Here is a 23636-nt window from a genome sequence, read left to right as displayed (position 1 = left end):
TATACATACACACAATTTCAGTCCTATTGAGGGGATGTTTGTGGTGCTTGAAGGTCACATTCAATAATGAATTTAGTGGAGTTGTGGCAATTATACACACAAAGTGTTCATTCACACACACAGACACAAGGGGGCACATGCGGGTGCATGTGTGTGCGTGTCCCTTGACTCCCTTCACTCCAGTGCAATGATGATTGGGTCTCTCCACTGGACTAACTCCACTCCTGCTCTGCCATTTCACTCAGCACAGTGAGAAATCACCTAGTCAGTCTAGGACTATTACAGAGTAATTGGCCTTTTAAAGAGGGGTTCCACCATGTGAAACAGTGTAACTGAGAATGATACTCTTGTTGCTGAATTTTTCCATTTTGTCCTCGATTCTCCTACTCTTACATTCCTCACCCCTTCTGCCTTTCCTTCCCGCTTTCCTCCCCCCTCCACTCTCCTGGCCAGCTGCTCTCAGCGTGTCTGTGCCTTTCAGCATCATGTTCGAGCTGCACCCTGTCTTCTGCTGACTCTCGCTGACCTCTAAAAACCTACGTTACCTCTTTCAGCACCGGACAGCTCCCCCGACTGGACACACCAACTTTTGAATTTTGAAAGAAACATCACAACACGGCTGCAGATCAGAGCAGAAATTCGCTAGCAACGACATGCCATTACTGCCAGCCACGGCACTAGTATTAAAGATGACACTGTCCACGCAAAATGGCTAAACCAACCAAAACAGCAACGAGAATAGAGACAGCAGAAAAAAAGTTGATGTTAATAAAAGAGGAAGAGCAGTAAAAAAGAAAAGAGAAATGCAACAATGGGAAGATTCTACAGCCATGCTTGTGGTGCAGTGAGGCTGTGAGCTAAATACTAAATTATTGAGTAGTTGTTGAGACATTTGACTCGTACCCACAAATCAACCTCATGCAAGTGATACCGGAAATATAAAAATGTGACTTACAGCATAGATTCATTCAAATTTTATTTTATACTATGAAGCAGTCCAAACCAAAACAACAGGACAGAACTGTCACAATGCTAAATAATTATCATTTTGAATAAATAAATCATTTTGAATCCTCCTGAACGTATGACTGAAAACATACATGCCTTTATGCAGGTGAGAAAGTCCTTTATGAGATATAATGCAAAAATAATTGACTTAATAAGATAAGATAACCTTACAGAGGTTGTAGCTTTTTAAATATATATTTTTAGTTAAAAAAATGTTAAAGACAGAGTTTGAACTAACTGATTCAATAATCAACTCAATGATCAATAATCACTGTTTATGTTTGAGCATTCAGAAAATAAAACTCGCATTCGCAACTAAATGATGGTAAATTCTGTGTTTTACAGCAGCAACTATATTGACATATAGAAAATCGGAGCAGAATGAAGAAATAAACACTTAAAAAAATGCATTAAATGCTTTCTGATGTATGATGCTGATGCTACTGCTGCTAATAATCATGATATTGAGATTTGTTTGTGCCGAATTATTATCTGGAATAATCTGAAATTATCAACCGGAATTTCAAGATGGTTTTCTTGTCATTACCCAAACCTTTTTTTGTCTTCGCCAAAAAAATGATATATGATTTTATTAATTTTTCTACTTATTTTTTATTCATTTATTTTTGTTAAATGCATTATGAATCAGTGTATGTTTCATGAGAGAGAGTACGAGTTGGTAATGCAGATGTGTTTTCAGTATTTATTGATGCGTTTTTAGCAGGTGGGAAAATTAAAACCTGGAGGACTTTGCTTTGCACTCAGTTTCTTGACACTGGTTAAAGTATCTTCATTACTTTCCCATAATATGTGTTTGCACGTGCATGGCTTGTGTATTCACAGAGATAGGGCCAGGGAGAGAGCTGTGAAAAAGTGATACGGGGGAAGAAAAGGGAGTAATAAGGGGAAACAAGGGGAAGGGGTGTGTGTGTGTGTGCATCAAACACATCAGCACATTAGCAGACTGTTTGGCTTAGAAGAAGGCAGGAGGGCTCCCAGGAGATGAATCACATAGGTGTGTGTGTCTATGTGTGTGTGTGTGGGAGAGAGAGGGAAATGGAGAGAATGGGGAAGACAAATGGCGGGAGGAACAGAGAGAAAAACAATGCATCTGAGAGTGGGTATAATGAGAGTGTGACCATGTGTCTCTCCGTGTGCCTATGTGTGAACATGTGTTCTTTTGTGCGTGTGACATGTGAATCTCTAGAAGTGAGGAGGAACAGGATTTGGGCCCTGAGAGAGGAAGTAAAGAATGACATCTTTAACAGTACACATCAGCTGAAAACCATAGGAAAAAAACAAAACAAGCACAATGTGAACCTGCCAGCACAAGCTCCATATTTTAACAGCACTGAAGGCATAGGTTTAGTCTGGACACATGTAACCTCTCCCTTTGGAGATTTACTGAGCCGAGAGGAGACACAAAGGGTCTGACCCAAGACACTCTGCAGGGAATACGTCTCCCAGTGGCACCAGAGGCTACGCTAAATCCTAAGAACCTGCAGCAGAAAAGCAGGTCTGGATTGCTCTGCATGTCATGTTGTCATGGTGACCCTGACCTGCACATGCTATATATTGGGGTGGCTGGTTAATGGCATCCAGTGACGTGAAATAATTATGGAGATTGTACTTTGAACAGGATGACCCAGGCAGTAAGCATCTAACTTATTGATATGCTGTTTTGAAACAGCTCAACACGGATTAACCTGCAACAACATCAAACCAAGCCTTCATGTGCAGGGATCAGAAGCAATTTAAGCATAGTGGTTGTGCCAAAAGATGCAAAAATAAAATGTGTGTGTCTGTGTGTGTGTGTCCTATAGGGCAACTCAGTGTCTTTAAGAATTTTCATTCAAAATACTGAAGTGCAGATGCATCATTTACATTAGTTTCCTGTGTTGGCAGTAGTGTGTTGCTCAGGCATAAGCTTTCTGTGGGACTGTTTTCCTACCGTAGCTGAAGAATCTTATGCTAGATTTCACCAGTAGAACTACTGACCTGCTCTATCACAGCTTACGTCCAGCAGCAAATTAATCTGCTGGCATTTTGCTTTCTGGAGGTGGCCTGGGGATGCGCTTGAGCTTGGACGTGTATTGTTCATTTCTTTGTGATGTAGAATACTTTGAGAACAGCCCTACTTTTCATCACAGCACCCCTGACCCCCCACTCCAAACAAAAAAGAAAAAGTCACATTCTGGCAGAAAATGCCACTCACTACAGCTTACTACAAAATTGCCAACTTGTTCACTTTAGTATACATGAAAGGAAATAACTGAAGTACCCCACTATTTGTGGGGGAAAGTAGAAAGGAGCATATTCAGTGCTTATAATACTTTTGTTTAAAATCATTTCTGGGGATTTACCTATGATGACATCATTGTGTGAGCATGAACCAATGCCTGGACTTATCATTGTTCCTTCATAGACCAAAATTATTTGTAGTTTCAATGGTTAACTACAGAAAACAACAACATACATGCAGATGAACTGCCAGAAGGTACTGCAAAATGTTGTTCAACTGTTCTATTACTTAAGTTACTACAGTTTTACTAGTTCACTACTCACAGCTGATCAGATACATGTGGTTTGTCCGTTTTAATCTTCTTAGGGTGGATTTACTTTCCGACAGGCATGTTGAAAACCTATGCATGGCGTAATATATGATATGTTGCGATCTTTATCCAGGATAGACGTCAGAGAATCAGATTAAAAATGGATTTTTCTGACGTTTGAAGACAGTAGCCATCTGGTCGATAACTCTCAGTGCATGTGTGCGGCTCTCCCGCATAAGAAAAAAAAAGGAGGGGAAAAAGAACTCAGGGATTCATTTAGATTAGTCGCTTGCTGATCTTCCACTTCCTCTGACAATGAGTCGATAGAGTGGCTTTTGGACAGGGGAAGCTACCTCTAGAAAACACATTCATGCTGCTAGCCAGACAGGAAGACATAGGGAAAGAAAGAAAGGGTGAGAGAGCCAGCAAAATTCCGGCCTACTCCTAGCCAGAGAGCGACAGAGAGAGGGAAAGAGGGGAGGAGAGAGAGAGAGAGGGAGGGTGGGGTGGGATGGGGGGATAGGACAGGGGAGGAGCAGGAGAGCAGTAATACGTTTTCATCTGAAATATTAAAGCCTCTGCATTAATCTGTCTTCGCTCTCCCCGGGGTGCTGGTGAAGGCTCTCTCTGTCCTAGAGTTCCCCTGGAAAAGGACAGAGGCTGACTGCCACACCTCCTGCCTCTCCACCACTCCTTTCATAATGGCCATTTAAGTGTTTGAGTGGGAGTGGGCAGTGCGCTAAGGTTTTCTGAAATGGCCGCTACAGGCTGCAAGCGCCAACTGACCAATTTTGAACTTAAGGACAATGGTGATGGGATTTTTTCCACACTTTGAAGAGTTAAAAAGTTCAATACCTGACAAGCTGATGAATAATGGCTGAATATTTATAGTTTTTTAATATCAAGTAAAACGTGTGTTTTTTGCTTATTATCATTATCATTATTATTATTATTATTATTTAGATCAATATTAGAAGTTGATAAATCAATTATTTAATTTGTTATTAACTAATTGAATGAACAGTTTTAGCAATTTACAGCGAGCAGATACAAATTGACATATATTTTTAAATTTTATTAATTTTCTAATTCATTTTTTATCTATTTTTTATTTTGTAAAGTTGACAAATTACTTGATACTGGAAATACTTCCCTCATTATTTCAATTCATCATTCTGAGAAATTTAATAGATAGCCAAAATTAATTAACTTTTACTACAGCTGAGTAAGTAAGTGCAAGTCTGATGCATCAATGGCATAATTAATATTTTAACCTTAAATGGATGCCGATGCCAAAGTCAGCAGGTCAGTTTAAGAGTCTTCATTAACGACTTAAAAAAAGGCAGGTCGTAATGAGTGCTCTCTCGGCTGGATTTTTGGTCCATCAAAGCCTTCAAGCTTTTAACACCTACTCTAAATGTTCTGCTGGCATCTCATGAAGGTGGTGGCACCCATCTAGTCTTTATCTAGGCCACCAGATCCGCAGCTGGACCCATCTGGCCCAGCTTTCCTCATTCTGTCGCAGCACATACACACTTGCACATGTGGGCACACACGAAATCCATCACGTACGCACACATACACACGCACTCAAACACACATACACACACACCAGCTGTTGTGGATTACCAAAGAACAAGTGCAGTATTTTCTGACTTCTGGCCAGTGTTTGATGGCCTCACCCTGGATGTGACCCAACACAAAAGCACAGGCTTGGTTATTATTACATACAATAACACAGGGTGCTTTGCTTCATGTGTGCACTGGTGACAAGCTTGTGGAAAGAGGGAATTGTGCAAAATAGCAGGTAAGAGTTTGTAAAGAAGTAGTTATCAGCATCCATCATGCTCACTGAAACCCAAAGACTTTGCAAGTTAGCAATAAAAAGCACATCGTATAGATAGTACCAAAAGACTTCACTGTTTGTGGTGCAAAAATCGGACAACTTAAAACAATCCCAAATCCTCTGCCAAGAAGAAGCCCATGAATTATGCCTTGTGCTTTCTTATCTGATGGAGCGCTAACATGGCCACTCAGAGAAATGTGGGTTATTTTAATCAAGACGGTTTCCACTTCTGAGAAACAGGAAATCTGTCTGGCCTCACCTCCATCTATCTTAACTTCCCTCCAAACATTGATCTTTGCACACTGACCCTCCAATCTTCCCACTACCCGATCTCAGCTTAATCTTCATTATTCTCTCTAATGCCACAGACTCTTTCTGGATGGAGTGTCAGTCCCATCTTCACTAACCCTCACAGCATCCAGCGGTCCCATGCCACCCTTATTTGAGACACACACACACACTCCACAAATTCTGTAAAACAGACGGTTTAGGAGTAACAACATGCAAAATAGTCACTTGGGTACCCAGCTGAGGCTTTAAAGCTTAAGTTATTATGAAGGGGATAGGGTGAAGCCGCTGGACTGAGGCAACCTCACCAACTGCTTTCCCACAACTGCAATAAAATATTCCGTCATATCCCTCAAGCATCCCTGACTCCAGCTGGGATCAAAGAGTATACTTGATGACTGAGAGAGGAGTGCATATTAGTGCCAACAACGGCGCTGTCTCACTTGCACCGAGCTCTTCATTCCGTTCCATTAATGGTTCCATGGATGCATTAGAGCAGAAGACACATCGGAGCACGGAAAAGTCTTTGCATGTCGCTCACATGCTCTGTCATGGAATTATAACGATGGGAATTTATGTTACTTGTCTCTGCTGCTGGCTGGTTTGTTTGCACTGACTTAGCAGTCGACAACAGTGAAAATCTCACCTCCCAAGCACAGCAGTAAACAGAACAACCTTAAAATTATGAAAGGCTCAATATGCACAACTTTTGCTATTCAAGAGATCAAAACAGGCTCCACATCTCACTGTGGCTGTATTCCTTTCAGGCCGACTGTGACAGGTGTTTTATAGGAAGGAGCACTGTTGTTGTGGATGTCCTATCAATGATTCAATGCTGCACATCAGATGGAAGGGAGAGACAGAGAGAAAGATGTCTCTGCCTGGATGTTCGGAGGCGAACTTTCAATATATAATTCATTGAGTTGTCTGACGGATAGGGTGTGAATGTGATGGATGCTCTTTCAGTCTGGTGAAGATTCAGCGTACTTAAACCTTGGATCTCTTAGGCCACTTTGAGTATGAACTACACCACTGCCAAATGTCCTTTTATGATCTTTTGATCCTTACACTGTACAGCTGAAGAACCGAAGCACTACACACACGCACACAAAAAGCACGCACCGAACAGGTAAGTCGCTCTCGCACACGTTCCTACAGAAGATAACTGACAGCCGGTTCTTCCAATTAAACCGGGAGAACAGCAGAAACTCTCCAGTAACTCTCCAGTTGAGTAATCAAACGCACACAAGTGCAGTGAGTAACAAAAACACTTCATCCAATTTAATACTGGCAAGTGTGACGTGTGATAAATGTATTTACTCCCCATTGATTTTATTGATGTGCATTACAATAACAGCACCTCCGCTGACTACGCACCGTTTCCATGAAAGCCTTTGTGGGTCAATCACGGATTTGCAATTGTGTTTACTCAAGCAGAAAAGGGTGCTTGACACAATTTAAATGAAATAAATATCATTTCAGAACACCTTTTTTTTTTTAGATAAAAAAGCAACTGAGCAAAGATCCACAGTCCAAAGAGTGTGAGTGTTTATTGTTATGTTTAATCGGCAGGCTCGGGCAACAAATCCATGGAACGGAACCACGTAAGATGGCAGATTAGGGGAATACGGAACACACTCTGGAGTGATCGCTACGCTAGGGCTTTTGTCTTGTTATCTTTGGGAGAGAGTTGACATTATCCCCATGGATAAGGTTTTACCATGCATGGATTACCGCATGAAACAAGCTGTGTACGCCCCCAGGAAAATAACATGAGAGGACCTTAGTTGATCCCATCTCCCTCTCCACTCGGGCTCCATCCCTCACTATTCATCACTGACATGATCGGCACACCTGGGGCTTCTGACACTGTGTTTGAAAATAATGACATCTGCTGTAGTTTCACAAGGAGCATTAGGTCATTTTTCACTGTATACTGAACAATGGGTTGTGCAAATACTTAAACAAGATTTTGCTTAGTCTTTGAGGCCACGTTAAATGTACATTCCTGCACAGATCTTTTCATTAATAATTTTTCAATCAATTTACACATATCAGGCTTGAAACCGTAAGGCAGGAAAATGGCCGAGCTAAAAAGAGACACGATCTAAATTTTGTATGAGCAACATAATACTAAATAAAAAAAGACAAGACGAAACGTTATTGAAAGGGACGTCCTTTAAAGCGCTCGACTGAAGTAGCCTCCTTAATATCTTCAGAAATGGTATTCCACTGTTTGGAATCTGAAAGCCTAGTTTTCTTTCTTTCTTTTTCCTAGTTTTTAAGATCTAACGCAGCGAAGGATCAGACTGACTTGTGGACAAACATAAAACAACACAGACTCTTCCATGCAGGCTGGTCCTCAGCCTCTTAAAGCTTTGTGTACAATGAGAAGTACTTTAAAGATATGCCCAAACGATACATGGAGCCAGTGCTCTTCAAAACACAGTGCTGCTCCACTTCAATTAGCACGATGCGCCGTCTGGTTTTAGTTTTGATCAGAAGTCTTGCAGCAGAATGTTGAATATTTTGTAGCTTCTCAAAGGCGAGCAGAGCATGCTATCAAGACAGCTTCTTCTACACAACATCTCATCCATTTGATGAATGCACAAAAAGTTGCTGAAAATAATTTCACGAGACTTGAAACAGGACCTTCGTTGTGACAGCAAAGTCTTTGGAAGGTTTTAAATAGAAAAGAGGCCATTTGAACCTCAATGTCTAGGTCAGGTTTGTGTAGGAGAGACTCAACGACTGCAGCAGCTCTGCGTCTGGAAAAATCCTATTGTCAGGGCATGTGTTTTTAATTTTCAGGACATTATCTGACACTCTGTTATAGTCATGCTTAAAAAAATCTAGTGAGAAGACAGCACGGAGAGGATTTCCTTTCATCTTTAAAGGCTTTTTAAGGGAGGAAAATCGATGTATAAACTCCTGGAGTATGAAGGTAGTATTTCTTTGTGAAAATATCTCTATTTGTGCAGTAATTTGATTGTTGGAAGAATTTGGTAATTCCACCCCTTGTGCCATTTGGGGCCTTTACATATCACCATTATGTAATGCCTCACAAAATAACAGATGAATTGGATAATCTATTTGTAATCCCATTTCACATTTGCGGCAAGGTGCAAAAAGACGTGAATGGAAATGATTGCATAAGGAACTGAGCTGTTATGGAAAGCAATGGCTGCTACACCTGTGCAGCTTAAAGGTTTAGCACAATATGAACAACTAAAGAAATTCAGGGTCCTATTTTGAGCACAGCAGATATCAGCGATGAAATAGGCTCGATTTCTTGTCATAATTTCCTTGGGAATTCTTCTGGAGGAAGTGGCGACAGCAGCTAATATGGAATGATGAATGATACCCTTATCTCTTCCGGTACACTCCTCAGATAAGAGCTCTTATTGGCTGGTAGTCATATTATCAGTGATGTGAGGTGACTGGAAAAAAAAGGGAAAGAAAGCCTGCAAAGAAGAAAGGAGACAGAAGAGAGAGGCGTGACTTAAAATAGAGGACAGAAGGATGAGAATTTCAAAGAAAGAAAGAAAGAAAGAAAGGAGAAACTAAGTTTAGAGGCTTGAATGATAGTGGGAGGGAGGCGAGAGAGGATGAGAGAGCAAGAGGTGACCTCCATCTTCACCTACACCTCCACACGCCAAAACAACCCTCTCCATCTCAACCAGGGCATCATGGCACGTTTCCCGTCACTGGGGGTGGCAGCAGGCCACACATTGCAGTGAATCAATCTGACTGCTGCAACCTCCGCAATCCACACTCTCCTGCAGGCTCGTCATGTACCCAGATGCTATGTGCGAACCAGGAAGTGAGAAATCATGTTCTACATGCTGCACACGCCTCCGTTCAAAATCGTGATTTAAACATATCTCTGTGCTGAAACAGCTGAGGTCTAGATACAGATAACTTTGGAGGAAATGATGAAACGCTGTCTACTTTACAGCAGGGGGTTTATGTTTATACCAACAAGATTAGTGCTAGTTGGAAATTAACAAAGGAGTTGCAAATTATTTTTTCTTTCTTTTTTATTTTTTTTAATTAATTATCTATTTAAAAAAATAAATGTAAACATTAATACAATCCACAAGCATGCTATCGTATGTCTTACTCACAGTGTTCTCCTTTTATAACCCCTCATGCAGCTTTAGAGGATTTGTAGGCCGTAAAAATGTTTTTCATAATAGTTAATGAAGGTTTTATGCAACCACTACAGCTGTAATTTATCCAGAATGGAATCCATTTATCTAACAGACTAGGGAAGAACTAACCTAGCTAACCTAAATCACAAATGGCACTGCCACTTACAGTCCCCTGGCAGACAAAAATTGGACGTTATTAGATTCATCGCATCCCACCAAAACCTGCCTCAAAGCCACCATCACCGCCAACGCGTCGAGGCCCCACTTCCCTTCTTTTCTGCCTCTTTTGTTTGCAAATTGATAACAGAACCAGAGACCCCACAGGGTCTGTAATTCAATATTGGGATCTAACAGTCTCAGATCAGATATGATGGACTGTAATGCTCTCTGAACTTCCACATCCACACACGCTCCTATAGCTCAGAGCCCCTCGAGCTATAGGGAAGTAACTGGGTAACTCTTTGCATCGATGAGCGAATAACTAACTGAATGAATGAATGAATGCGTGAATGAATGATGGGGTTTTTTTGAGAATTAGAAGCAGACATAAGTGAGTAAGTGAGTACCCACTGTGTTAGACTTGCATTTGACAGCTGGTGATTGAACTGAGCCTTAATGAGCATTCCCTAAGGTCATGCATATCACCACCGTCACTAAACCAAGCCTTTAAAGCTGCCTCCACTACTTATTTCTTTCAATTTGAAAGGATATAAAGTGGGAGACGCATGGTCAGAGACAATAATGTCCACTGTTTACTTTTCATAAGGATTATTCTATCCCTTAGGCTAAGAATACCTTTATTTCTCTGTGGAAATATTAATAACAACTTCCTCTGTGGGGAGAGATATTGCCACAATTATTAAAAAACAAAGAGCAAAAACAAGCTAAATCCTAAAGTTTTCCTGTGTTTGCATCCAGGGCACTTATGAATATTGATGCCATTGACCCTGAATAGCAGCCTATTGAAGCTAAAGTCCATGCACTTACATCCTTCACATGTTTTTGCCATAATAGGATCAAGCACAGGGCAGGTGAAGTGCTTTATAAAAGGGAATCTTCATCAGTTATGCACATTTCCCGGCAATACACATTCCACATGGTATTCTTTGGATATATTAATATTTCACCTCCCTGAATATAATGCTACTCCTCGCAGCTATCTCTCAGTGGACATTTTGTCCACATGAATCACACAGTGATCACACAGCCACTAAGATGGCTTCGTTCAGTACTTAAAGTAGAAAGGTTTCTCCTCAGTGGATAAACAGGATATGGATGACTGCAGTGACACACTGCAAATATACTTGTACCCAGACAGAAATGGCTGATTGATGAGTCACATTTCAGGGCAGCTGAATAAAAAAACAAAGCAAAACAAACAAACGGAAAAATCAAAAGAGTATAAAGAGATTTTTTTTGCTTCTCTTCAGACATTTTTTAAAAACTTTTCTGTCTCTTTAAGGTCTTGCCTGTATAGCAAGATTGACAGGGAGTGAGATACCCGTCTCGAGCCACATTCCCTCAGGAATCACTGACCTTTTACCACCAGCACGAAAGTCATGTATAATTTAGGTTCCGGGAGCTTAAGGTTAGGGTCGGGGACATTGTTGCAGTTAGGCTCATATTTAACCATCAATGCTATCTCTTTTTCTAGAATGTTCTCAAAAGCCGACACTAATAGAAGCTGCCGATTGATCAGTTGGGTTGATATCATCAGCTGATATTTTCTATTTGTGGCACAGTGCTGTGGTGGTTAGCAATGCTGCCTCACAGCAAGAAGGTCCTGGATGCAAATCCACTCTGACGCCATTCTGTGTGGAGTTTGCAGGTTCTCCCTGTGTCTGTGTGGGTTCTCCTTGGGTAGTCTGGTTATCTGGTGATTCTAAATTGACTGTAGGTGTGAATCTGACTGAATGGTTATCTGTCCAGGGTGTTCCCTGCCTCTGCTCCTATGAGAGCTCCAGGTAGCCCTCAGAAGAAGACTGATTAGATATTTGCTGATCTATACTAATGCTGGTATTTATGACATTTGATAAACATTAAAAAAGTTGGCCCTGAAGAAACACCCTTCAAGTATCTTATGAGTGTTGATATTACATAGTTTGTCCACCACAGTGCAGTTTGAAGCTTCGCTGTTAGCAACACAAGTGTTTGAAATATCACAAAAACCAGTTTAGAGAAAAAATACCCACTGATACAGACGAATATCAGATTTTTATATCACCAAATATCACTATTGGCACGTCTTTAATATCTTCTGTCAGTCGGCCTCTAGAGGCTAGCAGCAATCCACAATCCAGCTTGATAAATTGACCATTGTTTTCTCAATTTTGACATTTTTGTTTCATACAGAAAATCTCAAAAGTTTCAATTTTCTACAACATAACAAATGCAAACATCAAAATTCCTCGATTCCTCCCTATTTGAAAAGAAAGAACTTTTGTTATTTTTACTTAGAAGGTGCACAGCAAATTCAAAAGTGTTAAATGTTTTGGTGTTAATAGTCTCCTTGCAAAAGTAGAGTTAATTTTACTCTAAGCAGAGTCACATTCTTTTAATGTAACTCTGAGGTGCAAAATGATAGTAGTTAAAATCGAGTGTTAAAAATGAGTGTTTCTCTGTCAAATCTGGAGGTGTTACAATGGAAACATTAACTCTTGACCTCTTAACTCTGAACTCCTACAGGGGCTATGACACCAATAGAGTAAATTCACAGACTCCGCCCCCAGCACGGCTCCAATCGAAGCTGAAGTGAAGCCGTTTCAGAACATTTTGCTCTACATATTCGAGTTGTTTGCCATGCTTGGTAAGTCATTTTTTCAAAGATTGTTTCAATTATTATTATGAGCTTTTACTTCTGTGGCTCTTTGGAGTTGAGACAAAGCTGTGTGGAAGGCATTAGCCATGTTGCTCGCTGATAGCATAATATTCTGTTTTAGCTAGCTGAAAGGTGTTGTTTGCGGGCAAATACCACAGCCTTGAAAAAAAGCTTGCATGTGAATTTTCAGTCAAACTTTTGGTCAAATACACCTAAAACAATGTCTAGAATGTGAAATGTTGGTATAATGGTGCTACTTGAAGCCTGAAAACGATCGCCCATTAAAAAAAAACAAAAAACGAGCAAACAGCAGTAGCTGACGTCCTGACTGGATTCTACGTTAGCATAGATCCCTCCAGAGTTTTGTGCACACGGTTTAGGTAAAAATGAAAAAGGTTGAGGTTTTACATTTAGTTCAGTATTACCTGTTGCCTGTGTCCTTGTCTTTTGGGAAAATACTTTACACAAGTAATGGCTCAAAGAGGATTCCTTTTTTTTTTACTGTGCTGCAGTTGTTTACTGGATTATTTGTGCCATTAATTAGTGTCAACTAATTTTTATTCAATCTCCGCACAGGATATGCTTGTGAAGATGGAATACGGGGGGGGCAGAAGTGCGTTGAAGTTCCACAAAGGGATGAATGAAGGACATGCATATTGTATAATAAGTGATGAGAATGCTGTTATTTGCATTTACCATGTCAGACCTTTTGATAAACAAAATTCTAATGAAAGTGAGAACATGTACACTGTTACATCTTTCAGAAAATGTTTTGAAATTGTGGTGCACAGTTCAGAATAAATGTTTTTCAAAAACCATTGCATCTTTTTAGTAAATGTTTATTTCCAAAAGAAATTTCTAGAAGTTCAGAACAGTAAAATTCCCGCTTTTTAGAATGAATTAGAAGATAACTCTTACATAGTTAAACTAAAATACTCTTTGAGAGTTAATATATAAACTCTTAACACCAAGTGTTAAATTATCAACTCCAGACAGATTTGGTGTTTAACACTAAATCAGAGTTAACGTACCAACTCTCCAAAAAGAGTTAAATTAACACTCTCTGGTGTGGACCCATATAGACACTTTAATAGTGTTGAAATCAAATCCGACAGTGTTAATTTGGACATGCTGGATTTGCTGTGTGAATCTGAAATACTGGCCATTTTTCTTGAATGCCAGAATCAACTCAAAGAGTTGCACAATCTTACCAGAAGTTGGTATAGTGCATGCCTTTCCCATTTATCTACATAACAAAAAAACCAATACAGCTTCCCACACACATATGCATAAAATGTATGTGTACTGTATACAATAATACACTGATACACTGATAACTTTGACTGATTTGCATTGCTTGCTGATTCAGTTCAGTATAGAACAAACCATGCAGACATTGCGGTGACAGGACAGAAATGAAATACTTGTAAAATTCAAATGCGGATAATACCTTCAGGGCAATCTGCATAAAAATGAGAGATAATAATAGAACGGCTAGAATGGTGGTCTGAGATATGTAAAATGTCTGGCTGAGGCCCATTCAGTTAAGTGTGATGTCTCTGTGCTTTTAACTTGTATCTGGATCCTCACTTCTGGGGCCTGCTCTTGAAGTTTTTGACAGTTTTTGCGCCAATAAATTTTAATTTTTTAATTTTTCTCTTTTGTATCCAACATACCCCATTTCTCTCCTCATGCCATCGTTCATTCTTCCTCTCTTCCTCTCTCCTAGCCATCCTTACTCGAGGCTCGCTCTCCTGCCCTCTTCCTTATTGATTCTTTGAGGTTCAGTGAATAGAGCAGAGCACCAGCAATGGAAAGGGCATGGGATCAATTCCCACAAAATTTCAAACATTCACTGGGCTGTCACTCTAGGATAATGTGTCTGCAGGCTTTTCTTTCTGCTTTGTTATTGGTGCCCATCAGTGTCAAGTGTCTCTGCTAGATGTTCAGGGCCACCACTGCACAATACTGCACACATCTTCTACTGTCTGATGAAACCAGGTAATTCTAAATTCATAACTCCCTGATATTTTTTAAGATCTCTGCTTTATGAACTTGATAAAAAAATTAATAAAAGGTTGTTGTTTTGATATTGTAGGTGTACAGTTGTTTGTATGTTAGAAACACTAATGGAAGCCATTTGGTACAGTGTCAGAAGAATTATAGGTAGTGCAGTATGTCTGAGTGCATGGCCTTTCCTAATGCCTTCTATAGCAGTGCAAATATGAATAATTTCTATTTGTGTCATCTTACCGTTCACACAAACAATCTATGGATACAGAAACAGCTCCTCGCTCATTTTAAGCAATTAAGCATCTAAATAAGTGTTTGGTATACAGCTGTGCTAAACAAAGCTTTCAAAAAGCTAACTAGCATTCACTTTAACAACATCAAAATATCTCTACCTTAAATGGGACCATCATGTTGCTCTTCTGAAGCCAACTAGCTAGACTAAAATGTAACTTAATGACTTTCAGCCTCAAATGATAGAAGCTGGGGCCATATAAGCCTGCCTTCCAACTAGGAAGGTATTTGTAAATCGGTGCAGCTGCACACACTGTGCAGAGGCAGCCTTGCTTGGGCCGCCCTCAGCGAACAAGCAGAGCATGTCTCGGGAGAGACAGAGGGGCCTCAGAGGCAGCCTGGCAAATCTGAGCCTGACCTCCCTGGAGAGAGCGAGAGAGAGGCAAACTGGATTTATATCTTTGTTTTTAATCCCCCTTACACGCATCACTTGTCCTACAGTAATACTTTGTGCAGGCTTCGTGTATAGTCAGGAAGCAACAGAAACAAACAAACAAACAAACAACAGCAGAAAAATCAGGGCTTGCATGTCAAAAAACCTTTCTACTACTTTTTTTTTCAGTAACATCAGAGAAAACAAATCATTTACGGTTATGGTCTCTTTTTTATTGTTCCTACATCTGTGAGGTACTGTAACTGGCTCGCTTTTAACCCTAAAATCATATTGTGATGTTATTCTGACTCAAATGAAGTAAGTACAGTTTATTTGAATGGCACATTTTCAGTTCAATTGTATTTTTACAGCCCCAAATCACAGAAACAGTCACCTCAAGGTGCAAATTTAAAGACCCTACATTTAAAACCAAAGCGCTTTACAATAAATCAATGATAAGAACAATACATGAAAAGTAAAAGTTGAATAAATCTAAAATAAAAACGTTCCTAAAACACACTGTTCACATAAAACAGCATGGCACCACCAACCTACTCTCCAAATAGTTCCAGAGATCAACTGATTCCAAAAGCCTGACCAAAAAACGCAAATCTTTAGTTCAGATTTAAAGACAATCCCAGCCTTTGATTCTTGTCTGAGGTCATTCAGGAGATCATTACAGAGTCTTGGCGAAACAAGAGCAAAGGCACGACCCCCTTTTTGAAATAAGCTTCGATCGCAGGATGGTTAAGGCTGATTGGGGACTAAACCTTAATGATTTTGAGCAAGTGTATGGACGGAGCATATCTATCACATTCAAGACCATTGAAGTCTTTAAAGGCTTTAAATTTGTGTTGACATTTACTTCTTATTAAGCTTTTTGCGTGTGTATTTATTTGGCTGGGGCCCGTCACTGTAACTGAGATGCCCATCTGTTTAATGACATTTCCAGGTAACAATGAATCTGTCGAGGCTGCTAAAAATAAAAACGTCCAGATTGTCATTTATCATGATCAGAGCTTTTTATGCCAAATTATTTCGTAAGATATGTGTTAACAAGCTCAAAAAATCTGTTAATTGCATACAGGAAAAAAAACAAGCAGCTTCAAGATGAAGGACTAAGTAAAATTCCATTCCCTTAAGTGACAAGGGAGCCAGGCTGATCATTTAAACCTATAGGGAATAATAACAACAAGACATTTTGGGTTTTTTATGCCTTCAGTGCTCAGCTGTTTTGATTTAATAGCTGTTTTTTTAGCCAATTGAGTTACAACTGCCTTGATGGCTCAATTTCTAGCTTTAACACACTTTGATCATGTTCCCCAAAATGTAAAAAGTGCTGATGCAAACTGGGACACTTCCCACATATAAAGGCGCTGACTGACTCTGCTCTTTCTCTAAATGAGGAAATAGCCATTGATTGCAATAAAGAGCAAGAGAGACCTTTGAGTCGCTTGCAAAAAAAAAAAGAAGCAAAATTTGAATGTGGCTGGTGATTCACAGGTCTGTAATCAGGCTAGTGAGATGTGGACGGAATTACAACCACACTTTACTGAAGATTTCTTACAAATGAGGCGAGAGACGCATGGGCCCCGAGCCAACACAGAGTCTCATGGTTGCCCAACAGACATTCATTGTGCACTGCTCCATTTGCCTGTTATATCCCTGCTTGTATGTAGAGAGTGGAGCTGCATACATAACCTCACATAGAGAAAAACAGACGAGGGATTCATGCGTACGGGCACACACATGCTTCACGGTTTCCTTTGTGTTCACGAGTACGTATCGGCAGTTCAGCGACTACTCATGGATATGAGCTAAGGAGCTAAAGTAAAAGGGGGACAGAAAGCACAAAAGCAAAGCAAAAATAGATGGTGGAATACAATGACACAGAGAGCGGACACAATAACCACGGGGAGAGAGGGAGATGGGGGGGAAAGGGAGGAGAAAGGAATACAAAAGGACTAGGTAAAATATGTCATTATCCTCAACAGACAAAGATTTTCTGTCTTCCAGGACACAGAGATTCGTTTAGATCTTCACCAAACGTAGCAAGTGGTAGTGAAGTAGAGGGAGAAAAATGCTTTGGAAAACCTACCTCCTATATGTCGTCAACTTGAAACCAAAGACTGTACATTATAACAACTTAAAAAATGAAATCCCTTTTATCTGAAGTCACGGTTTACAGGGCATTTTATCACCTGCCAAGAATTTCCCTGCGTGTTCTTATGTTGTACTGCACAACTAAAGGCTCCTATAGCAAGCGTGATACAACTGAGCCTTAGAAGAGGCGATGTTTTCCTTTTTTGTTGGGGTTTTGAGAAAAATAAAGCACATAAAGACTGAGCAGGTTATGAAATTAAATGTAATTAGCAGAAGGGTTGTGAGAATGCAAGTGATATCCAGTAAATAAAATGCTTCAATATTTGAGCCCAAAGCAACACCGCAGGAGACGATGCATAGCAGAATAACGTAGCAACAAGAAGCTTTTCAACACTGAGTGCAGCCTTGACTTGACAGAATAAGCATCAACAGTGGTTGAAATAGACACTGAGAACTAAGCTGTACATTCCTGGTGTCTATCCTGAGGGTTACAGATGTTTGAGTTAAACTTACACAGATTTACTTTGACATTTCAAAGTATATAGATATAAACACATAAATATGCACATATATTGGCAATACTGTGACACTAAGAAGTCCATATGAACTTCATTTCCTCCATAATGTCATTGAAATAGGAAATTTTCACATTTTTTACATTCATTTATTCTGAAAATGTGATATCGGATATTTCAAACATTTATTGCTTTAATTTAGATGCATATAGCTTATAAATCATGAAGATAAAAAAAAATCAGTATCTTAAGTTGGTGAGAGGTTGGGTATTTCTCATCATTGTTTAACAGACTCTCTAATAGGTTCAGGTCAGGTGATTTGGCTAGCCAGTCAAGCAGAGTTATGTCGACACATGGTGAGCAAACCATTTGGTAGTAGTTTTGGCACTGTGGGCAGGTACTTAGCCCTGCTGGCAAAGGAAATCAGCATCTCCGTGAAGCCCGTCACCAGGTAAAACCTCCTGGTAGATGTCTGGGTTGATTTTGGACTTAATAAAACATAATGGACTAACCAACACCAAGACATGGCACACCGAATGATCACAGACTGTGGAAACTTCACACTGGACTTCAAATCCCTGGCTTATGAGGCTGACTGCTTTTCCTCGAGATGCCTCAGACTTTGATTTCTAAATGGAATACAACATTTACTTTAATCTGAAAAGAGGACTTTTGGACCAATGAGCAACAGTTGGGTTCTTTTTCTCCTCACTCCAAGTAAAAAACTGCTGACATCACTGGTTCAGAAGTGATAAGATATTAGGAATGCAACAGCACAAGCCTCAGTGCACTCCCTGTCAAGTTCTGGAATCAACTTTTCGTCACAATCAAGAAAATCAAGATTGTAGTCATCCACGTTACTTGTGCACCTCTTCCCACCACACTTTTCCCGTCCAGTCAACTATCCATGAATACAGAAAGCTTTGATATGGCACTCAGAGAACAGCCAGTCTTTTCACCTTCTGCATTTTTCCCTCCTTCTGGAGAGTATCAGTGGCCGTCATCTGGACAACTGTAAAGTTGTCTTCCCCATGATTTTGTTGTGTGGACAGAACTATACTATGAGACAGATGCTATTCGTACGGTTTAAATTGTAATGTACTCAAACTTGAAAAGAATGAATCACGATAGTGGATTTCTGATTGGCTGATCATGGGCTACAAGCTGTCATTTTTCACACAGGCTTCATTCAAGTTTTGTTTTAGGAGAAAATCACTTTTGAATTTGTAGATGCTCTGACAATGATCAGCTGCTGTCATGGTTTGATAAATCTAGCTGTAAGATTTTCTGGTGAAGTACCTGGCTGTTAAAATGGCATTACTCACTGTAGAAGCGCAACATATTTTTATTTCAAATAACACTATTTCTGGCATTGTGAACTACTACCAAAGAGCTTTCTAAACTCTCACAAGTGATTTTGAGAAACACGACAAGGGCTTAAAGTTTGTAACCTGGATTTGTTGTTCAAGGTTATAGTTTGCATTATTATTTTGTATCACAGAGATTCCTAAAACATTAGCCAAAATCCATACTTGTTGCTTTCAAGCTCAATAAGCCCCGTAGAGTTGTGTTTTGGTGCCAGTGAAGTGCCACCTGCAGGCTTTACTAAAGGATTCAACAAGTGGGCCAAAATGTCAGCCCACTCTGCATGATGTCAACAAGTGGGCTAGAAACTTCTATAAAAAAAACAACACCAAATAAAACAGCATCAGCCACCAGTGAAAATTACGTTTACATTTCAAAGCTTCTATTAATGGAAGGCAGCTTTACTAAGTATGCTCTAGCTTGTGAAGCCTGCGCCCTTTTATACAATAGAGTACAAACGGCTGCTTCCTGATGTTCACACAAGGGGGTTGCCCACTTTGGCAGCTTTCAGCTGTTTGGCAGCTCTTTGTGGAGTGATATAATTGACTGTGGAGCAGTGGATTATTCTGCAGGAGAAGTCAGAAGACTGTCTTTATGCTATTCCTCATGCCACAGCTGTTTTCTGGCCAAACAGGTTTACCACAGCGCCCATATTTGGGAAAATGAGAAAGGTAGCACAGCAGGGGTTTTTTTGTTTTAAAAAGGTGGTTTAACATCCAATTTCCAAACAGCTATGCAGGAAATATGTTGCCCTAAGCTAAAGAAAAATATATCACTTAATCACTGTCAGTGGAGTATTAGCCACTGACGTGTCCGGCGACGAACACGGAGATAAGAAATAACTTGTAGTCATCCGGAACTGCTGTCCAAACATATGAGCCATAGCAGAAATGTTGAGAAATGAAGGTTCATGTTGTCATCGTGATACTTTGTCACTGCCCTCTGGAGAAGTAGGTTGAAAAAAGAACAGGAAGCTATCCAAAAATACTCTAATGGTGAGTCCAGTTATCGGAAGTGAAAATGCAACTGAGCCAGAATAGGGCACTAAAATGAAAGACCCCTACTGAAATCCCAAAATGCTCCCAACATCAGTGAGTTGAAAAAAAAAGTTACATTTTACGTAGTCATACCCAGTTCTAATGATTACACACACATCATGCTCCACCCACATAAAAAAAAGAAAATCTGTGTGAAGTTCAGAACATGTCCCTTGTGGAATTGATCACGAAGCCTTCTTTCTTTACACAATGCAAAATATGCAAAATTCACAGCTCCCCTGCTTTAAACCCTATCTCCCTATAGCCTTTCCCTCACTTAGCCCTCTCCATCTGCCATCTCTCTCTTCTCACAACTCCTACTCTTCAATTTCCTGCTTTGTTGTGCTTCCCGCATTCACTTCCTTCCTTCGCCATCCTCTTCAACTTTATGTTGTTTTCAAAGCATTTCTCATCTTTTAATCCATTTCCTACCACATATATTTCCACTTGTCCTCGCAAACGTCATTCTCATCCCTGTACCCATCATATTTCCCCCTCTCAGTCTCTTTTTTTATTAGTATCTCCTCCTCCTTGCCTCCCTGCAGTGTTAAAGCTGTACCTGCGGCATTCTGCTCTCAGTATCCTCTCATCTAAATGGGATGTGTGGCCTTGTTATAACTGATTCCTCTAGACAAGAGGTGAGAGCTAACCTTTCTCCTGCTTCCACACCTCACCCGCTCCTGTTATTTGTTTTCATAACACAAATATGCTGTCCTCGGTCACAGCATCCATCAAAAAGCTTTAACATCCCAACTCTAGCAGACAAAACAAAATAAATTCTACGAAATGGAGCTCTGTCTTTAACGGTGCTTAAACCACTGTGTGAAAAAAAGAAAAACCTCCTCCGGAGGTAAGATTCATATCGGATTAATGCACAAGTGAAAGATAAAGACAAGAGGGGTGAAAATACTGAGAATATCCTCGGATATCTGCCTGTGCTAATGAATATGATTAATGTTAAGCTGCTAGAGTATCCACTTTCCATGTGGATATCGAAGGGAAAAAAATTATATTCTCAGCCCATGAGTTACAACAAAGCATATCAGACGAAATAGGTTTTCTTTACCAAGGCACACAGGTAGAGATGATAACTCGTTACTGTAGTCAAATACCATCCTTCCTGTTATAAAGGCCCAGAGAAAAAAGAAGCTCTTGTGGTACACTCATCGGGAGACTCACACGCATAACCTCACACAGCAGTACTCACTTATACAATTCCATAAATTCAAAAAGTGAACTTACGCGTCCGGAAGCGGTGGTGTGGGCGTGTGGCCGGGCCCTTGCCTGGGCGTCCATGATTCCAGCGTGACGTGGGCTTGACAGGGACTGGCGGTTGAGAGGTGGTCGGCTGTACCTTAGCAGTGGCCTTCAGTGTAGCTGTAGTTGTAACAGATGTGGTAGTGGTGACGGTAGGAGAAGTCTGCCCTGGCTTGGAGTTGACAGCTCCATTACGTCCATTGCTGTTTCCCTTTCTCACATTACTTCGAGGGGTGACCTCCCTACCGCTGGATGGTGGAGTGAGTCGGGTGGCACGAGTAGCAGAAGTGGTAACAGTCCCGCTAACGCGGGTGCCAGCACGGTTATGAAGGTGTGGGGCACTGTTGCCATCTCCATTGGCAGTGCTGCCATTGGCCGAGTGATTAGCTGGAGGCCCTGATCTAGTTCTTGGCGCTGGGGCGGTACCGTCTGCAGCTAGTGGCGTGGTAGTTGACACCATTGCTGTCGTAGAGGCTGCTAAAGTACTGGTGGCAGTGGAAATGTCAGGCCCCTTGGGCATGGCACTGGGTTTAGAGAGAAATATAGGATCCTGTCCAATGCTACCTTTAGGATCCACTAGATCAGTGGGGACATAGTCTTGGACGGATCCCACCACAATCCATTTTAGCAGCATAAGACTGAGTCCCAGTCCCACAAAGCCCATGACTAGGGGCACGGCACAGAGCCAGGTCTGCTGGCGAGGCCACACGGCACAGGGGCCACAGCGGAGAGGGCCTGGGGCTCGAGGAGATGCCTGTTCTGCCCCTGGTTCCTCCAGCGTCATGGCTGCTAGAGTACTTGCACCAGAACGATCGCTCATCCTGCTGGAGGTTTTTTTTGTCTCTTTTAAGGTACTGGGAAGGTCAAACAGGTGGCCAAATTACACAATGGCATGTAAGAGGAAGGACAAGTGGTGCAGAAGAAATGCTGTGCATCTTAAGTAAATAGTACCCACACAATACCTGGTCTATATGCCTTCATGCAGCAACATAAAACACGTACTAATGCACAAGCACCCACAAGCAGAGCAGACACGAGATAGCCTAAGTTACTCAGTCACGTACTAGGTGTAGGCTTACTAATTAAAAGCTGGCACGGCACTCAAATGCATACACGAGCAATATAACCTACACTCCCTCTGTCGGACAACAAACCACATAAACTCACACAGACACAGAAATGCACAAGAATATACACACAAGCACACAGGTTATGGACAGGTGAGAGAGAGAGAGAGAGAGAGAGAGGCGGGGAAGAGGGAGGGGGGTCGGGGGAGGGCGCCTCACTGTAGTTTAGCGCTAACGAAGCGATGATAAATCCCAGGATGCTTCACTCCCTTGTTAAAAAGCCGACGCAAAAAAACGAAAGATATCGATCCGTTGCGTGGCGAGCTTCAGATTGGAGCTGTAAATCCATACGCGTGTGTGTTCGTGCGCAGACCAACAACCTGGGCTAAAGGCAGCACCCTTCTCCACTCAGCTGGATGATTATCGGCCGAATAAGGTCGGCAAAAGACAAATTCTTCAAATCACTCTACTCTTGGGTCTCATCGGAGTTTACTTTACATTAGAGCCCGTAGCTTATGTGCAGCCTACTAATGGGCTCCCTTTCCCACTTGCAATGTCTTTGTAGGCTGCTCCAACTTTGCCCCTCACAGCCCTTAGGAACGGCCACCCTTTCGGTCGCTCCAGCTGTCGATAATCCAAGCCGGTGAAAGCCACCGAAACTGAAACGAGGCAGGGCAGAAGGGGATCTGATGTGATCTGCCAATGAGACTGGGGCGGTGTTGCTGTTGGTGGTGCCCTGAGAAGCGGGCTAAATCCAATTGATCCTGGTCTAATCCATACGCTGACCACCCCGCGCTGATTTCCCGGAATGACAGCGGCGTGTCTCCAGAGCAGTCTGACTGCAGTCCGTCCCTGGGATAATAGATCCGGTGTTTGGTGGAGGAGAGAGAAGAGAAAGAAGAAGAAAAAAAACAGGAGCCCCTTACGATTCGTTTACCTTCGCTGCATT

At 41.1% G+C, this 23636-nt stretch overlaps 1 protein-coding gene across 2 annotated transcripts in view; it reads right to left on the bottom strand.

The window, feature by feature from the left end:
- Nucleotides 1–23259, bottom strand: part of nrg3b (neuregulin 3b) — a 227334-nt gene extending 204075 nt beyond the window's left edge. For both annotated transcript variants that reach the window (XM_082543324.1, XM_082543325.1), the window contains exon 1: nucleotides 21606–23259. In XM_082543324.1, the coding sequence (XP_082399450.1) occupies nucleotides 21606–22440 (835 nt within the window). In that variant the 5' untranslated portion in view covers nucleotides 22441–23259. The remainder of the gene's footprint in view (nucleotides 1–21605) is intronic.
- Between the last annotated feature and the right edge of the window lie 377 nt (nucleotides 23260–23636).

The sequence above is a fragment of the Aulonocara stuartgranti genome, assembly GCF_965226115.1.
Source record: "Aulonocara stuartgranti genome assembly, chromosome: 8".
Lineage (NCBI taxonomy): Eukaryota > Metazoa > Chordata > Actinopteri > Cichliformes > Cichlidae > Aulonocara > Aulonocara stuartgranti.
This window is presented reverse-complemented; position numbering and strand designations above follow the sequence as displayed.